Raw genomic sequence first — 20,900 nt, forward strand, 5'->3', positions numbered from 1 at the left:
ATGTCTGGAATAAGTAGTTCTTCTAAATATATATATATATATACATATTTATTTGAATATGTAAAAACAATGGTAACACTTTACAATAAGGCTTCATTTGTTAACTAACAATGAACAAAACAATAGTTCATATAAATACAGTTGTTCATGTCTGTTAGTTCACAGTGCATTGACTAATGTTAACAAATGCAAATTTTGATTTCAATTAGAGCTGCACAATATATCGAAATATCGCAGATGTGTATATCGTGACAATAACATGAAGAGAAAATCACTCGCTGCTCTCGGCTGAATATCTTTTGTAGCTTTAATAAGAATCAGGATATATTTAATTCATACAGTGAAAACTAAGCAGTTTTTTATTTTTACATTTGATTATTCAGTTTCTGTTGTTAAATAACCCTAATGTAGGATAACCTGCGGTTTACACTTCTTATATACAGTAAAACACTGATGTCCACTGTCAGAAGCTGTGGGGATGTTTTCTAGTCTCATAAAGAATGTGAAACGCGTATGTAGGTTATATAATTTTAAATATATATTAAAGATAATTTGTGTTTATTTTACACACTTTAAGCATTATCATATCGAATATCACATTATTTAATGAGCTATCACATTTTTCTTCAATATCGTGCAGCCCTAATTTCAATAATGTATTAGTAATGAAATGAAATTAACATTAATTTATATTAATAAATGCTGTAGAATTATTGTTCATTCTTAATTAATTTTAACTAAAGTAGTGAACAAATGAAACCTTATTGTAAAGTGTTACCACAAAAAAATGCATTTACGTCAATAACTAACAAAACCATGTGTAAGCCAGTGTAGACGTGAGTTAATGAGGACGGCAATAGTGTAAGCAATGCTTGGAGTGAGCAGCTCTGTCACACACACAACACAAATCTATATTCATATATATATATATATATATATATATATATATATATATATATATATATATATATATATATATATATATATATTCAGCAAACATTCAGTGCAATTTCCACCCGTCCGACTCTTGATCCAGCAGATCTGGCAGCTTGTCACGCCTGAGACTGTGTTCTGGGTGATTGTGAACCGTCTTCACTGCTGTATAGGATCAGTCTGCCTATAAATGGACTGTTACTATAGTAAAATCCTCAATTACTCCTTAAAGTCGGCTTGAATTTGATTGTGGCCGAATATGAGCCCCAAACATGCAGAAAGCTGCAGTCCTGAATGATCAGTGTTCATATTATCAGATTTTTTTTGTTAAAAACCTTCTAGTATTTTACCCCGTTTATGGTAATGCTTGAAAATGTGGTATCAATACCAGATATAATTCTGTTATAGTTGTGATCCCTAAATGTAAACTGAATGGTGATGATTGTAATGACACTCGGACGCTGTGAATTCAACGAATCTTGTTGTGTTGAACATGAACCATTTGATAAGTTATTACTTTTTTTTTACTGTATTCCTTCTAGAACACTGAATAAAACTCTTTTTAAGTTATTGTATGCGAATGCATTCATTCAGTTATCAATATCAGGAAAAAAGCACTCTTGAAATTTCCCAAAAAATAATTTATTTTCATATAAATAACAGCAGATGGTACTTGTAATAAATTAGACAATAAGTAGAAAGGCTCCATAGCTTGACGATGTCCTGCCGACTATATTTGTGTTATGATGCTGAGCGCTGGGACTGTTATGCAGAAATATAGCGTCTTCGATATTAACCAAATTCCCAAATCTAGACAAAAAAGAAACCCTACAGAAATATATATATATATATATATATATATATATATATATATATATATATATATATATATATATATATATATATAAAAAAGAAAAATATTGATATATCATGTAAAATGCTAAAAAAACTAAACTATCGCCAACACCTTATAAAACAATAATCTCCATGAATTTCATATCAAATAAATAGTAAAAGATTGTGCTTCAGCGAGGCAGAGAGAGATATTAACCTCTCGTCTTCAAGTGCAGTTTAGCTGCCAAACTCCGAAGAGCTGCTTTGTTGTGTTAAACGTGACCCTTGACCTCTGTGTGAAAGGTTCTTCTGCTTTATAACAGCATCCCAGAGCCTTATCAGGAGCGCCGCTGTGGGACGTTAGGATTATTCTAAGGGCCTTCGCACATTTGGCCCCCAGAGATCGATTTTAGCCTCGTTTACACCGAAATTACCCGGAACAATTTGTCCCAGGAACTGTTTTCCTCGCCTGTTGCCGTGAAGTACCGTGAAGATTAGGCGATTAGTCTGGTGATGTAGGACTGAGCGCGACTTTACAGTTCCCGCTGGATTTCATCCGCTTAATTAAGCCTGAACCTCGTCGTCGGCCCATAGGTCGTGTTTTTTAAACTCCATCGTTGATTTGAATAGACCTTATTCAGAGCAGCGCCATGAAAGCGAGGCTGTGAGTGATAGACTAGCCGTGTTTCCAATGGCATCCGCTGTAAAAAGCGGTATAAAGATTACTTACGGTTTTCCACGGCTTGTCGGGAGTTTTTTGTTAACTGAAATTTCTTGGAAAGATATTTTTCCAGTGTTTCATGAGCAGAACAATCCCAAAACACATGAAATAACAGTACAGCCCATTGAAGAGATGCATGTCTGTCCCTCACAGCCTAAAAATCAAAGATGGCGCTGCTGTGAATAAGGTCTATAGCAAACAACTGTTATTGCACGCAACGCAACAGAAGGTGGTTGAAATAAAATGCTGCGCGGAGTCAACCAATCAAAATGCGGAATGAACTCGACCAACCAATCAAAATGCGGCATGACCTCGACCAACCAATCAAAATGCGGCATGAACTCGACCAACCAATCAAAATGCGGAATGAACTCGACCAACCAATCAAAATGCGGCATGACCTCGACCAACCAATCAAAATGCGGCATGAACTCGACCAACCAATCAAAATGCGGAATGAACTCGACCAACCAATCAAAATGCGGCATGAACTCATTACATTTTACATTACATTTATTCATTTAGCAGACGCTTTTATCCAAAGCAACTTACAACTGAGAACAATAGAAGCAGTTAAACTAACAGTAGGACAACAAAATGCAAGTGCTATGACCCTTCTCAGTTTAATTTAACGCAGAACTTTTTTTTTTTTTTTTTTTATTGTTATAGAACAGAATAGAATAGAGTAGCAGAGAAAGTGTTAGTATTATTGGATCAAGTGCTGTCGAAAAAGAAGCGTCTTCAGCCGTTTCTTAAAAGTGGCTATGGACTCAGCCGCTCTGGTTGAGTTAGGCAGATCATTCCACCAGCAGGGAACAGTCATGGTTCTCGACCAACCAACTCGACCAACCAATCAAAATGCGGAATGAACTCGACCAACCAACTCGACCAACCAATCAAAATGCGGAATGAACTCGACCAACCAATCAAAATGCGTAATGAACTCGACCAATCAGCATGTTGATTGGTCGAGTTCATGCCGCATTTTGATTGACTTGGTTTCGTGCAGTAACAGTTGTTTGCTATTCGAATAAACAATGGAGTTTAAAAAATACGACTGATGGACCGATGACGAGGTTCAGGCTTTATTAAGCTTAAAGGTGCAGTCTGTAAGAATGACAACTAGTGGTCGAAATAGGTACTGCAGTCCAAACTCAAAATATCTGAGATCGTTGCTTCTCCCGCCTCCTCAGACTCGACGGCGATCACGCGGGTCGCCAGTCTGAGCACACGCAACAGGAACGAGCGCATTGGACAATGAAAATTGGGTGCAGAAACACACAGACCAAAACAAAAACTAACTTTCCAGCCCAGAAACGCACGTTTCAAAGTAAAATAACTGGCTGTAGGCGTGTTTTCCAGAGAAACGAGTGTGTGAAATTAGCATGTTTCCTCAAACATATTAAGGTATTTTTATGCTTTAGTAGAGTTAAAAAGTTACACACAGCACCTTTAAAATCAGCGCATGAAATCCAGTCCTACGTCACCGGACTAATCTGCCTAATCTTCACGGTACTTTAGATCGCGGTGGAAACGCAGACAGCATCAGGTTGGGGAAAAAAAAGTTCCTGGGACAAATTGTTGAAACGCGGCTTTATTACTGGAACGGGTGTAACGGACCCATCCTCATATTCTTTCATCAGGCCCACACTGTCTATCAGCGCCCCTTCTCAGTCCACAGTGTGCGGGTCTAGATGTTGGCGTCCAGCATCTCCAGGAAGAGTTTGTGCATGGGCACGCGTCCCTGCGTGTGTATCCGGCTGAAGCAGCGAGCGGATCGGTGAGCCGTCTGTCGGAGCAGCGGGAGCGTCATGAGGAGTCTCCCGGCCCGGTGCGGCTCCGCCGGCCTCTGCGCGCTCTCGTACTCCTGAAGCGCCTCGTGGAGCCCGTCCTGGAAACACTGCACGGCGTCTGCGCACTCCACGTTCTCCGCGTCTGGAAGAAAACCATCGGCAAGGTCACATGCCACATCCGACTGAGGGTTAAACACTCTGTTGTGTTTGCTTAAAGCTGCGCGACTCCCATTGTTGATGCTTAATGGACTAGCAGAGCACGGCTATTAGTCCAGTCATTTTAAGCCAGAATGGGGGTCAACCTTGAACAAATTGCAACAGAAGCAAACTCAACTGATTTTGTATCCTCAATATGTCCTGAGTAAGGAAAAACAAGTCCCGAAGAATCCCATTAGGGGAAGTTTGGAAAAAGACCCAAATATAGCCTATTCATTCTTTCTCTCACGTGAATAGGGTAAAATTTGTAACCTTTAGATATCACCATGAAAATTACTGAGTTGATTACTTGCATCAAGACAAACAAAAAATGCATCATGGACAAACAGTGAATAATCTAATTACGTATGTGCTAATTTGCATAAATACCACATGCACCGTTTATGCACGGTTTAGATTATGCACCATTTGTACATGTTAACAAACCATTTCAAAAAACTTGTAATACATTTTTTGTTTGTCTTGATGCAAGTAATCAACTCAGTAATTGTCATGGTGATATCTAAAGGTTAAAAATTTTACCCTATTCACGTGAGAGAAAGAATGAATAGGCGTATGAATGGCTATATTTGGGTCTTTTTCTAAACTTCCCCTAATGGGATTCTTCGGGACTTGTTTTTTCCTTACTCAGGACATACTGAGGATACAAAATCAGTTGAGTTTGCTTCTGTTGCAATTTGTTCAACCTTTTTTCATAAAATGACTGGCCTACTACGATCTTTCTGTGTCCAGAGCAAAAACAATAGTTTTCCCAGTCACATCTATTTGGCAAACCATCGGCAAGGTCATGTACGGCATCCGACTGAGCGTTAAAGTCAAGTCAGCTTTATTTATACAGCGCTTTTTACAATACAGATTGTTTTAAAGCAGCTTTACAGTGATAACAGGAAAATAATGCAACAAAGTTTGTTTCTAGGAGAAAATATGCACAGTCCAGCTTAAGTGAGTTCAGTGATGGTTCATTTTTGTTGTAAAAAAGTTATTAATTTAGTTCATTTATTTATATATATATAGCCGCTCTGGAGAAAACCGAGAAAATCGTCCAGCTCAGTTCAGTTCTCATATAATGCTGTCAATGCAATAGATTAATAATATTGTTGAATATTAAATGAAATGCCCCCAACTAAGCAAGCCACAAGACTAAAGCGAGAGAAGGCGACAGTGGCGAGGAACCGAAACTCCATCAGTGACAGAATGGAGAAAAGAAAACCTTTGGAGAAGCCAGACTCAGTTCTCCTCTGGCCAGCGAGCGAACCGAGTATGATTATGATTATGATTATGGTTCAGGCAGCATTATAGGTCAGAAGTCAGACTGGATTGAAACATTCAGAATATGTATCTGGTTGAAGGTCGGAGTGCGGAGACGAGTGGAGGATCAGTGCCGATGCGACTCCCATTGTTGATGCTTAATGGACTAGCAGAGCTAGTCTGTTGTCCAGATCTCTCTGTGTCCAGAGCAAAAACAATAGTTTCCCAGTGTTGTCCGACTCGAATCTGCCCTGTGGTCAGATGCAGGCTGGGAGACACGGCTAATGGTTTATTGATCTGCGCTCCGCACGGCTAGATCCCTATTGATTGTTTTTGAGTCTGAGACTGGAAATGGGAACTAAAATGAAGTAGAATGAATTGCTATCAAACAAACCAGATTTAGAGAGTTTAAGCAATCCCTGAACGCTTCTTAAGCAGCATCAATACAACCATAAACACAATACAACCATAAACACAATACAACCATAAAAGCATCAATACCACCATAAACACACACGCCACACAGTTAATGAACACATAACCTCTTCGCACATCCACTAGTCACACTTCTGACGCGCTGAATCTGTTTATACAGAACTCATAACTGTATTTATAACCTTCTGATCTACAGACTTCGCTTCAGCGCTTGAAACTAGTTTTGTAAAATAATAATATGTTATAACGATTTTCTATGAATATATATGTAGTTTCGTATAACTATTATAATACTTCTATAACATGTATAATAATATAAATATTATAATAGTATATCATTTTTGTGTATTTTTATATATAACATAATACAATAAAATATAACAGTTTTAGTATTTGTTATCTGTAATTAGATAATTAGCTTTGTATAATGATATAAAATTATAATAATGCATTTCTATTCATATATATGTGTGTGTAGAGAGAGAGATTTATATTATATATGTATATATAAAACTTAATGTAATAAAATATTTTGTTTTATTGTTCATATTTTTAAAATTATTTAGTTGAGTTTAATAATATAATTAATATTTATGTATTTTATATATAATATTATATAACATAGTATAGCATTATCTTATGATAATACATAATAATGTAATTAATATTTTTGAATTTTATATAACTTTACTTTTATTATGTAATTAGCTTTGTATTATATTTTATAATATTGAATTTATATACAGGTGAAACTCAAAAAATGAGAATATCGTGCAAAAGTTCATTTATTTCAGTAATTCAACTTAAAAGGTGAAACTAATATATTATACACACTCATTACATGCAAAGTGAGATATTTCAATTTGTTATAATTTTGATGATTATGGCTTACAGCTTATGAAAACCCCAAATTTTTAAAATGTTCATAAGCTGTAAGCCATAATAACCATTAAAATTATAACAAATAAAGGCTTGAAGTATGTCACTTTGCATGTAATGAGTCTATATAATATATTAGTTTCACCTGTTAAGCTGAATTACTGAAATAAATGAACTTTTGCACGATATTCTCATTTTTTGAGTTTCAACTGTAATATATAATATAATATGTAACACATTTTTATTTTTATTACTGATTATTAAGCTTAAGCCAACTCTAGGCTTTATATATCGGAAGCATCTGTGTAAGTGTGTGAGCTATGGTGATGTATACCTGAGTTGGCCAGGGCCATGGCTTTGAGCGTGAGCATCTCCTCCTGGGTCAGGCTCATCTGCTGGTACCTGAGGGTCAGGTGTCTGAGGGCCGTGTAGAGATCCTGCAGTCCCGCGGCTCGGCTCTGGCTCTCGCTCAGGCGGAGGTTCTCCGCAAACTGAAGCTCGTCGGCCGAGGCCTGAGATCTCCACACCACGTTCAGGACCAGCGTCTCCATCCAGCCGCTCTGGAGCAAAGCCATCTGATCCACCAGAGACAGGCCGGAGAACCCTGGAGCGGGGAGAGAGCCGGCTTTACAGGGGTATATCCGGGTTCAGACAGACACTGGCACATACAATTCAAGGACTTTTCAAGCACTACTTTCTTGGTTTTAAAGGACTTCTTGTTAAATAATGTCTTTCAAATTCTAAAAAATGTAAATGGATAAATAAAAATAAACAAAATGGTACAAATAAAGTGCAGCGGATGCAATGACTGGTAACTTTAACCACTGAAAGTATACTATGACAAAGATATCGCTTTCTTATTCAAACTGATTTATTATAAAACGGATAGTTTCCGGTCCTTGATTCTGATTGGTTGAGCCGCGTTCGAAGCCGCTGTAAATTACTCATCAAACGTGTTATAACATATAAATGTGTTATAACGTTATATTTTTTTGTTGCTGGTGTTTATTTTAGGAATAAAATAAATATTAAAATGATTTTTTTGAATGAGTATGAGTAACCGTTTTACAAAAGCATGAAGCCTTGTTTTAGCTGAAGAATGAACGCTGTATCATATACTTGGATATTTATACACATCTATGTATATATCATATCATATACTTGGATATTTATATGAGCAACATCACAGTCATAGACATGCGAAATGGCTCTATATATCAGACGAGCGTTAATTTGGCATGAATAGATTGTTTTAGCAAAAAAATTAAACACTAATTTCACATATATTTTCTTTCAATAATTCAAGCACTTTTAAAGTAAATATGACTGTTTTCAAGGGTTTTCCAGGACTTAAGTTTCATAAAGCCGAATTCAAGCACTTGTGCGAACCCTGATATACTGAGCTCAACAACGTCTAAATGTGTACCTGGTATGTGTTTAGCCCAGCCAATCATAACCAGGAGCTCCCTGTTTAAAAGGTCACATAAGGTCATCAGTGTTTTAAGGTCACTGTCAGGGGTCGCGGGGTCAGGAGTGGCGCGCAGAGGAGCCGGCTCACACACCAGAAGCTGAGAGATCACTTTGTTTCCTGGAAGGGAAAAGATGATGCTTTATTGATGAAGTTAAACCCTTAATCATGTTAAATCCTCACACATAATCCACTGACGACAGTTTCTAGTGTTGTTGATGTTAAAGATGTAAAAGTGGTTAGCAAAGGCTGTTGTAATGAATGTGGACCCGTGTGTGGTGAGACTCACTGATTGGTTTGCTCGGATGTGTGTAAGGTGTTTTGGTGAAGAGAGAAAGTGCTGAGTCGGCTCTGCGCTTGTACTTCTGTCGGCCTCCTCTCACGCGGTCCATGCGCACACCTGAACAGGTACGGGCAAACAACACCTTGTTTAAGCCAAATCAATATTCTACTTGTTTATTATTCTTGTCAAGACACCTTTACTAAAAAATACAAAGACATGCACAAATGCAAAATTGGAATATTGCATAAAACAATTGAGAATAAAGCAGCGTGTTCGGGAACGCAATCGTGTGAGACGCTTCTGGAGGGAATTAAACCAAATCATCCTGATCACACACTTCGACTCCGGCGTTTCAGAAACACCAAACTAACATCTGAGATGCTGCGATGCGATTGGTCCGCTGGTTAGTCTAGTTATCCAATCACAGCCTCTGCTGAGGCAAAGTCATGGGAATCGAGGGATTTATTCGGTAAATAATAATTATAATTATTGCGTTTTTTATGTGCATTTTCAGAATTTATGGTGGATGGAAACATAAAACCTGTGAGTGAAAATATAATAAAAAAATAATAATAATAAACAAATATGCAAAACAAAGAAACCTTTTTACATAAAATGAAGAATAATGATTTAAGATTGTGTTCAATTTCATTATAAGCAGTAACACTTTATTCATTAACAACTGCATTGGTAAACATGAAAAACAATGAAAATGACTTGTAAAGCATTAATTATTCTTAGTTAATGTTAAATTCCACATTTATTTATTATTAAAATCCAAAGTTGCATCTGTTCATATTATTTAACGGAACTAACAATCAACAGCTGCATTTAATTTACCAACGTGAATAAATAATACAGTAACAAATGTAGACAATGTTGACTAATGGAGGCTTAATGTAAAATAAGCACATGTACGATATTCCCTCGGATTGGTTTGCTGCTAATATCTTGTGAAATATTGCATAACAAAATGAGCTTTTTCGCCAGTGTGGAATACAGTATATGGGCACGGCTTATTTACCCATGCAAAGCAAACATCTAAAGCTAAAATAAAAGTCATTGTTCAGATCTATCCGACTCATGTTGGACTGACCCTCTCTTATCATGCCGGCGCGCAGGCACTTCTGGAAACGACAGGCTTGGCAAGACTTCCTCCGTCTCTTGGTGATCTCGCAGTCATTCACCACGGGACAACTGTACTCGATGTTTCCTGAAACACCAACACATCAAACTCTCGTCAAAGGCTGAACAAAGGTTTATTCAGTGGCTCTGAATACTTCTACAGCAATCTACTTCTCTTCAGGACACGCCGTTAGTGGACTGTTAATAAAAGCACAACACTGAGAGCTGTAACACTCGCTTATATTATTATATATACATTGAGAGTCCACGCTTCACAAGCTGAGCTTTCACACAGAAATCCATAGGAGTCCAGACAGAGTTCAACTATTGATTTGCACTGCCTCGTAATTTAATAATCATAGCAAGACGTAGAAAGTTTGTGTTGAGTGTATTGACGGCTGTTCAACACCCATTAACGCCAGAGAAGCAAATCCTGCATTTTTCCCCCATTTCCACAGTTAAGAATGATCAATAGATGTGTGTGAAACACAACACTGGACAAGACTCTGTGTGATTAGAGCATCCATTATGTGATTGAACACTTTATCAATATATTGATATGTTAACACACACACACACACACACACACACACTGCTTACACTTGTGCTCTGTCTGCCCAAGGCCAAAGCCAATAAAAATCATCCATCAGTCAGAAGCCTAATTATATACAGTTGTGTTCACAATAATAGCAGTCCAACATCACTAACCAGATCAATCACTGTTGTTGGTAGAAATTATATTTCTACATGGCAAATAATGTACTAGCAAGTATGTAATAGAAAACAGCAGACCCAACAGCAATGACAAGCAAAATGCTGTGTAACTGAATCATTAATTGAAAGGAGTTCAATTAGTGAGGTTATTCAAACTGGTGTCAAACAAGTGGCCCTTATCTCAGGACGAAGGCCGTACTGTACTGGATTATAGTGCATTTCTCTCTGAAAATCTGAGTAAAATGGGCCGTTCCAGACATTGTTCAGAGCGTACTCTGATTAAGAAGTTGATTGGAGAGGGGAAAACATATAAAGAAGTGCAGAAAATGATATCACATGCTTTGAAATGGCAACCCAAAACCAGAAAGACGTGGAAGAAAACGGAAAACTGCCATTTGAATGGATCGAAGAATGGCAAAGACTCAGACAATGATCAGCTCCAGGGTGAGCGAAGAAGATCTGAAGTTACCCGTGAGCAACAACGAGAAGACGGATACGTGAAGCCAAGCTATCGGCAAGAAGTCCCCGCAAAGTCCCATTGTTGAAAATACAACATGTGATGAAGAGGGGACAATTTGTCAAAGAACACAGTAGCTGTGTTTCCATTACCTTTCAAATTGCGCAAATTGAAATTGCGAATTGAAAATACGCCCAATGGAAACACGTCAATTTCGCAAAAACTCCCATTTATCGCAAAAAAGTTTTTCTGCTCGCATGAGGAGGTTTTACAGGCAATTCTAAAAAGGAATATTTCGCAAAACTGCAATGGAAACAGTTTTTGCGCATTTACAGGTCAGCTGACGTGATGACGCGGTGTGTTTGGACAGAATACGAGACAGAGCTCTTTATTAAATTCATAAATAATTACAGCAATAATGGATTCTAAACCTCAAAGAAATGCCACAATCAAGACCTCGAAGCAGAACTGAGGGAGAAACACCTCATATGTGCCTCTCTCAAGTATAATAAGGGTCGTTCCTCACCATTAATGCTTGGAAAACACACATACATCTCCTTCGATTAACAATAATGGCCAGTGCAGTGGCCGGGATATAGTACAGAATCCTACCAACGTCCATTGCCATGGTTTTTGGAATTATTTTACTGATCTCGAGAGGAAAAATGAAGTTTTAGTCGCATAACATCGGTTAATGGAAACGCCGTCATTTCACAATAGTTTTTTGTCAACATTTAGAAAAAATCCCAAAAGTTTTGTGCAAATCTGTAATGGAAGTGCGCCTGCTGACTGGCCTAAAGAGTTTTGTGGACTGATGAAAGCAAGATTGTTGTTCAGACGACCCCCAAACACTGATGTCCAGCCACAGTACACTGTGAAGAGTGACGCATGGTGATATGGGGATGCTTCTCACACTAGTGTTGGGCCTATTTATCGCATACAACGGATCAGTTTGAGTACATCAACATACTTAAAGACGTCATGTTGCCTCATGCCGAAGAGGAAATGCCCTTGAGACGGGAGTTTCAACAAGACAACGACCCCAAACACACCGTAAGAGCGCAGCGTCTCGGCTCCAGACCAACGAGAGTAACGCTATGGAGTGGCCAGCCCAATCCCCGGACCCTATCCAGTAGAGGACTTGTGGGGAGACATCACAAATGCTGTTTTTTAAGGCAAAACCAAGAAATGCAGAGTAACTGTGGTCTAGTGCAGTCGTCCTGGGCTGGAATACCTGTTCACAGGATAATATTCCTAATATAATATATAATATAATATTCCTTTTTCTTCCCTTTCTATGAAGTAATAACAGATTTGATAAATTGTTCTTCATGTTTTGAGAAGTGAAGTGCAGTGTTCCCAATGCATTTGCGTGTATTGAAATAAAAGCTATTATAAGGATTTTGAGCTTTTTTAAACACACTGCTATTATTTTGAACACAACTTTATATATATATACAGTACTGGTCAAAAGTTTGGAAACTATAGTCTTATAGTCTCTTCTGCTCATCAATGCTGCATTTATTTGATCAAAAATACAGTAATATTGTGAAATATTATTACAATTTAAAAATAAGGGTTTTCTATTTTAATATACTTTAAAATATAATTTATTCCTGTGATCAAAGCTGAATTTTCAGCATCATTACTCTTCAGTGTCACATGATCCTTCAGAAATCATTCTAATATGATGAATTATTATCGATGTTGGAAACAGTTTGCCGCTTAATATGTTTTTTATAACCTTTGATACTTTTTTCAGGATTCTTTGATGAATAAAATGTTTTAAAAAAGAACAGCATTTATTTAAAATAGAAATCTTTTGTAAAAATATAAACTAACATTCAAAAGTTTGGGATCAATCTTTTTTTTTTTTTCTTTGAGAGAAATTAATACTTTTATTCAGCAAGGATGTGTTAAATTGATAAAAAGTGATAGTAAAGATTTAAATTGTTAGACAACATATCACAGCCAGATTATATTCCATATATATACTGTATATTCGATGTGCGCCAATATGCAACAATTCTAATTCTTTATAATATTATATCCTTGCTGATATTCTATTTATAAAAATGTATTCTCTTACATTAAAGTTTTTTTTTATTAAATAATTATTATTAATCATTGGCAATAGTTCTTAGCAGTACCTCATCAAATACCTCATCATTTTCACTTTTGGTTACACTTTTGGTTAAATGTTTACACATTTTAAGGTGTCCATGTTACAGTGTAATTATGCAATTTAAGTACTGAATAATAATAATTAACTACATGTACTTACTATAGAGTTAGAGTTAGGATTGGGGTTTGTTAGTTGCATATAATTATGCATAATTTACTGTTATTACTACAGTGACTACATGTAACGTGTAACAAGGACGCTGTAAAATAAAGTGTTACTTATTTAAAACCATCCTAAATAACTAAAACCATGTCAAATGTATAGAGCACGGCGTCTGAGGTGCTTTGATTAAAACAGCACACTGAGTCTTCACACACAAATCAATGTCAGACAGATAGTTAGCTCGTGTGATATTGATCATTGCATGCATTCATTAACAGCATAAGCCCCTCTCTCACACACTCCTACTCTCATTTTCATTAAGTTACTAATTAACATCATGCATTCTCATATAAGTTCATACTGACTTTTATTGTTTTGTGAATATACTAAAATGTTAGTAGGCTAACACTTTATTTTACAGTGTCATCGTTACATATGTTATGTAGTTACTATAGTAATAACTATAAATTATGCATAATTACATGCAACTAACCCGGATTAGGATTTGGTTGAGCGTTAGTTGCATGTAATTATGCATAATTTACTTTATTTATGTTACATAGGCCTACATGTGACACTGTAAAATAAAGTGCAACCAAAACCTTTTGTGTGTGTGTGTGTGTGTGTGTGTGTGTGTGACAGCTGTGTTTACCTTGAATGGTTCTTTTGAAGAAGAATTAACATTATGCATTGCTCATATAAGTTCATATTGACTTTTATTAGTCTTGTGAATATAGTGATAATGTGTTGTGGCGGTTGTGCTCACCTTGAATGGTTCTTTTGAAGAAGGCCTTGCACGCCTCGCACGACGCCACGCCGTAGTGGTACCCGGACGCGAAGTCTCCGCACACCAGACACAGGCGCTTGGGCCCGGGGTTCAGCAAGGGGATGAAGTCGCTGAGGAGAGACTCTGTGTGTCCCGTCGGGTGGAAGAGAGCCGTGGCGCTGGTGCTGGAGATGGAGCTGGAGCTCACCGGGGAGTCCGGGTTCAGAGACGGATTGCGGGAGAACACGCTGTAGCCGCTGCTGTCCGACGCGCTCCCGGGGCTGAACGGGGTCGCGCTGCTGTCCAGGCCGAACGAGGGGCTCAGCGGGTCGGCTTTGAGCGGCGCATCGGTCGGGGACGGCGGGTCATCAGAGGTGGACGGATCCAAGAGGCTGACAAGGATGGAGTGAGTTTAAAGTGTTAGTTTGGAACCACATTTGGCTACACTTTATTTTAAGGTGTCAGTGTTACAGTGTAGCCTAATTATATATTTAAGTATAGGCCTAAGCACATACTATAGGGTTAGGGTAGGATCAAGATTTGGTTAGTTGCGTGTAATTATGCATAATTTACTGTTATTACTATGGTAAGTACATGTAATGTAACAAGGACACTGTAAAATAAAGTGTTACCGTCAGTGTAATGACCTAAGAGGCTAGTTACAGTGTTCTTGTTACACTTACATACTATAGTAATAACTACAAATTATGCATAAGTACATGCAACTAACCCTAAACCAAAACCCTAACTCTAGAGTAAGGACACTTAAATGTATAATTACTGTGTAACAAGGACACGGTTACACTTTATTTAAGGTGTTCAAGTTACAGTTTGATTATAGATTTAAGGTCTGAATATTAATAATTAACTACATGTACTTACTATTGAGTTAGGATTAGGGTTTGGTTTAGAGTATTGTATGTAATTATGCATCATTTGTAGTTTTTACTACATGCAACATGTGTAACAAGTACACTGTAAAATAGTGTTACTAAAGTGTAACCAAAATATTTGATTAGTCATCATTGACTATCATGACACACTTCCTAAATGAAAGTTGTGCCATATCAGAGTGGCACAACAGTGTGTAAATGAATTATGAATTATGCCAACTGAATTAGCCTAATTAAACAACTGAATAATGCTAAAACATGCATAAAGGATGCATCAATGCGTCAGTACAAAATTATTAGAAATGAATTATTGCACAGCTAACAAACATTATCGTGCCAGTATACAGTTAAGATACATTTCACAGCAAATAGTTGTCATAAGCATTGCATAGTGATTGTATGATATCTAATGACAAATGAAGCTTTATTTACATATTTGTAATGACATGCAATGTTCAAACAGCACACCACAAACATTTCAGCCCATTAAAACAGTAAACTGAAGCTTAATTACTGGCGTTTTACAGTTAAATCAGAGTTGCAAAAGTGGTAACCTGCACATGTTAATTTCACTTCTTAAAACTCTATTACTATGAAAATTAAGAAAAGGAAAAATGTAGATGAAACTCAATTTAGGCTGAAATTATGGTGACAGTTATAAGCATTATTACTGTGAAGTTTACCGCACGTAAACAAAGATAATAATGAAACATTTTCTACAGTGTCGCAGGTTTAAAGAGACAATGATAGTCCCACACTTACTTGTGCTGGTTTAGAAACTGGAAGTTCTCACTCAGGCAAAACTCCTTCATGTCCATCACTATTTTCCCCAGGGATTGTGCGTTTGAAGCGTCTGTGAGCGAGATCTGAACGGGATGAGACTGAGAGAGACTGAACAGGACCTCAGGGGGAGCAGGTTTATTTAAGTGATGCTCGGGCTGGGAGGAGTCAAGCTGTCTAATCCAGATGCATGCTGATTAAAACCCTATTGATGGGTTCTCATAACTGACAGGTCAAATCCTCGAAAACGACAAGCAGGCCAACTGCGAATCACTCCATCAAGGCCAGTTGTTCTGCAAAACAACACATTTACACGATGCCTTCTAACGGAGAGTTATTCCGATGCAATCATGAAAGCAGTGATTGCACGTTTTGATCATTTGTAGTCCACTGAAGTTTTCAGATACTCAGTGTTGTGTGTAAATACATATAAAGACATTCCTTCTCTGCAGTTGACTGCAAACACCAACAAACCACTCCCGCAACATCAAGTCTGCTTCATTTCCCTGTTTCCACTGTTGACCCTCAAAACAGCCGCTAATTTGAGCTCTCCGACTGGAATTACAGGATCTCTGAGGGGTTTAGTCCAATCACACGCCACTCCATTCATTGATCGAATTCAGTCCACGTCAGTGTAAAGTTAAGGAGAGAATATTTCAGCTAATTCAGCTACTACAATAAAACCTTTAAGTTCAATTATTGGTAACACTTTATTTTGCAGGTACACATGTTACATGTAGTTACTGTAGTAATACATATAAATTATGCGTAATTACATGCAACTAACACTAAACCAAACCCGGTAACACTTTATTTTACAGTGTCATTGTTACACGTTACATGTACTTACCATAGTAATAACAGTAAATGATGCATAATTACATGCAACTAACCCTCATCCTAACTCTAACTCTATGGTAAGTACATGCAGTTAATTATTATTACTTAAATGCATAATTACACTTTAATACGGAGGTTACACTTTATTTTAAGGTGTAAATATATATTTAAGTTATGAGTAATATTAAGCAACTACATGTACTTACTATAGGGTTAGGGTAAGATTAGGGTTTGGTTGAGGGTTAGTTTCATGTAATTATGCATAATTTACTGTTATTACTACGGTAACTACATGTTACATAATGTAACAAGGACACTGTTAAATAAAGTGTTAACATTAGATAATGCATTAGCTCACATGGACTAACAATATGCAATGTATATTTTTAAAGCATTTATTAATCTTTTTTTAATGTTAGTTAATAAAAAATACAGTTAATTGTTTGTTCATGTTAGTTCACAGTGCATTAACTAATGTGCAGGGTTATTATCGTTAACTAAAAATATTAAAAGCATTTCTAAAGCTGAAGTAAATTAAAATATAAATATCAGTTGAAAAACTTAGAAAAGCACTAAAATTATTAACCGAACAAAAAAAAGACTAAAACTACATCAAATGGAAATAAAAATAAATGAAAGCTAAACAGCAATATTAAATAATAATAATAAAACAATAATAAAATGCACATAAAATAATGTCTAAAAATGAACTAAAATGAACATGAAAACTAAAAATATAAAAATAAAAGCTATTTCAAAATAACACTGCTAATGTTGATTTTAAAAATGTATTATTAAATATTAAAATGAGCATTAGTACTGTAGAAGTATTGTGCATTATTAGTAACTCATTTTAACAAATTAAACCTTATTGTAAAGTGTGGAGATAATGGCTAATCTGTTGCATTCTGGTCAGAGCTGAGAGTCACTCATCGTTAAATCCACACGAACGCATGTGATATTTCTCCAGATATGTGTGTGTGTGTGTGTGTGTGTGTGTGTGTGTGTGTGTGTGTGTGTGAGTGTGTGAGTGTGTGTGTGTGTGTGTGTGTGTGTGTGTGTGTGTGTGTGTGTGTGTGTGTGTGTGTGTGTGTGTGTGTGTGTGTGTTGAGTGCTGTGTGATATTTCTCCAGATATGTGTGTGTGTGTTTGAGTGCTGTGTGATATTTCTCCAGATATGTGTGTGTGTGTGTGTTTGAGTGCAGTGTGATATTTCTCCAGATATGTGTGTGTGTGTGTTTGAGTGCAGTGTGATATTTCTCCAGATATGTGTGTGTGTTTGAGTGCTGTGTGATATTTCTCCAGATATGTGTGTGTGTTTGAGTGCAGTGTGATATTTCTCCAGATATGTGTGTGTGTTTGAGTGCAGTGTGATATTTCTCCAGATATGTGTGTGTGTTTGAGTGCAGTGTGATATTTCTCCAGATATGTGTGTGTGTTTGAGTGCAGTGTGATATTTCTCCAGATATGTGTGTGTGTTTGAGTGCAGTGTGATATTTCTCCAGATATGTGTGTGTGTTTGAGTGCAGTGTGATATTTCTCCAGATATGTGTGTGTGTTTGAGTGCTGTGTGATATTTCTCCAGATATGTGTGTGTGTGTTTGAGTGCAGTGTGATATTTCTCCAGATATGTGTGTGTGTTTGAGTGCTGTGTGATATTTCTCCAGATATGTGTGTGTGTTTGAGTGCAGTGTGATATTTCTCCAGATATGTGTGTGTGTTTGAGTGCAGTGTGATATTTCTCCAGATATGTGTGTGTGTTTGAGTGCAGTGTGATATTTCTCCAGATATGTGTGTGTGTTTGAGTGCAGTGTGATATTTCTCCAGATATGTGTGTGTGTTTGAGTGCTGTGTGATATTTCTCCAGATATGTGTGTGTGTGTTTGAGTGCAGTGTGATATTTCTCCAGATATGTGTGTGTGTGTTTGAGTGCAGTGTGATATTTCTCCAGATATGTGTGTGTGTTTGAGTGCTGTGTGATATTTCTCCAGATATGTGTGTGTGTTTGAGTGCAGTGTGATATTTCTCCAGATATGTGTGTGTGTTTGAGTGCTGTGTGATATTTCTCCAGATATGTGTGTGTGTTTGAGTGCTGTGTGATATTTCTCCAGATATGTGTGTGTGTGTTTGAGTGCTGTGTGATATTTCTCCAGATATGTGTGTGTGTTTGAGTGCAGTGTGATATTTCTCCAGATATGTGTGTGTGTGTTTGAGTGCAGTGTGATATTTCTCCAGATATGTGTGTGTGTTTGAGTGCAGTGTGATATTTCTCCAGATATGTGTGTGTGTTTGAGTGCTGTGTGATATTTCTCCAGATATGTGTGTGTGTTTGAGTGCAGTGTGATATTTCTCCAGATATGTGTGTGTGTTTGAGTGCTGTGTGATATTTCTCCAGATATGTGTGTGTGTTTGAGTGCAGTGTGATATTTCTCCAGATATGTGTGTGTGTTTGAGTGCAGTGTGATATTTCTCCAGATATGTGTGTGTGTTTGAGTGCAGTGTGATATTTCTCCAGATATGTGTGTGTGTTTGAGTGCTGTGTGATATTTCTCCAGATATGTGTGTGTGTTTGAGTGCAGTGTGATATTTCTCCAGATATGTGTGTGTGTTTGAGTGCAGTGTGATATTTCTCCAGATATGTGTGTGTGTTTGAGTGCAGTGTGATATTTCTCCAGATATGTGTGTGTGTTTGAGTGCAGTGTGATATTTCTCCAGATATGTGTGTGTGTTTGAGTGCAGTGTGATATTTCTCCAGATATGTGTGTGTGTTTGAGTGCTGTGTGATATTTCTCCAGATATGTGTGTGTGTTTGAGTGCAGTGTGATATTTCTCCAGATATGTGTGTGTGTTTGAGTGCAGTGTGATATTTCTCCAGATATGTGTGTGTGTTTGAGTGCAGTGTGATATTTCTCCAGATATGTGTGTGTGTTTGAGTGCAGTGTGATATTTCTCCAGATATGTGTGTGTGTTTGAGTGCTGTGTGATATTTCTCCAGATATGTGTGTGTGTTTGAGTGCAGTGTGATATTTCTCCAGATATGTGTGTGTGTTTGAGTGCAGTGTGATATTTCTCCAGATATGTGTGTGTGTTTGAGTGCAGTGTGATATTTCTCCAGATATGTGTGTGTGTTTGAGTGCAGTGTGATATTTCTCCAGATATGTGTGTGTGTTTGAGTGCAGTGTGATATTTCTCCAGATATGTGTGTGTGTTTGAGTGCTGTGTGATATTTCTCCAGATATGTGTGTGTGTTTGAGTGCAGTGTGATATTTCTCCAGATATGTGTGTGTGTTTGAGTGCAGTGTGATATTTCTCCAGATATGTGTGTGTGTTTGAGTGCAGTGTGATATTTCTCCAGATATGTGTGTGTGTTTGAGTGCAGTGTGATATTTCTCCAGATATGTGTGTGTGTTTGAGTGCAGTGTGATATTTCTCCAGATATGTGTGTGTGTTTGAGTGCTGTGTGATATTTCTCCAGATATGTGTGTGTGTGTTTGAGTGCAGTGTGATATTTCTCCAGATATGTGTGTGTGTTTGAGTGCTGTGTGATATTTCTCCAGATATGTGTGTGTGTTTGAGTGCAGTGTGATATTTCTCCAGATATGTGTGTGTGTTTGAGTGCTGTGTGATATTTCTCCAGATATGTGTGTGTGTTTGAGTGCAGTGTGATATTTCTCCAGATATGTGTGTGTGTTTGAGTGCTGTGTGATATTTCTCCAGATATGTGTGTGTGTTTGAGTGCTGTGTGATATTTCTCCAGATATGTGTGTGTGTTTGAGTGCAGTGTGATATTTCTCCAGATATGTGTGTGTGTTTGAGTGCTGTGTGATATTTCTCCAGATATGTGTGTGTGTTTGAGTGCAGTGTGATAATTCTCCAGATATGTGTGTGTGTTTGAGTGCAGTGTGATATTTCTCCAGATATGTGTGTGTGTTTGAGTGCAGTGTGATATTTCTCCAGATATGTGTGTGTGTTTGAGTGCTGTGTGATATTTCTCCAGATATGTGTGTGTGTTTGAGTGCTGTGTGATATTTCTCCAGATATGTGTGTGTGTTTGAGTGCAGTGTGATATTTCTCCAGATATGTGTGTGTGTTTGAGTGCAGTGTGATATTTCTCCAGATATGTGTGTGTGTTTGAGTGCTGTGTGATATTTCTCCAGATATGTGTGTGTGTTTGAGTGCAGTGTGATAATTCTCCAGATATGTGTGTGTGTTTGAGTGCAGTGTGATA

General features: G+C 37.3%; 1 protein-coding gene across 1 annotated transcript; it reads right to left on the reverse strand.

Annotated features, from left to right (window-relative positions):
- Positions 1-4,071: 4,071 nt before the first annotated feature.
- On the reverse strand, positions 4,072-15,870 carry esrrd (estrogen-related receptor delta; the record flags this gene model as incomplete). Its single annotated transcript, XM_081372486.1, has 7 exons — positions 4,072-4,423; positions 7,394-7,663; positions 8,486-8,647; positions 8,817-8,927; positions 9,907-10,023; positions 14,160-14,551; positions 15,815-15,870. The coding sequence occupies 7 exons, from the start codon at positions 15,868-15,870 to the stop codon at positions 4,179-4,181; spliced, it is 1,353 nt and encodes a 450-aa protein (XP_081228612.1). The 3' UTR covers positions 4,072-4,178.
- Between the last annotated feature and the right edge of the window lie 5,030 nt (positions 15,871-20,900).

This window comes from Scardinius erythrophthalmus (assembly GCF_964197995.2).
Source record: "Scardinius erythrophthalmus genome assembly, chromosome: 8".
Lineage (NCBI taxonomy): Eukaryota > Metazoa > Chordata > Actinopteri > Cypriniformes > Leuciscidae > Scardinius > Scardinius erythrophthalmus.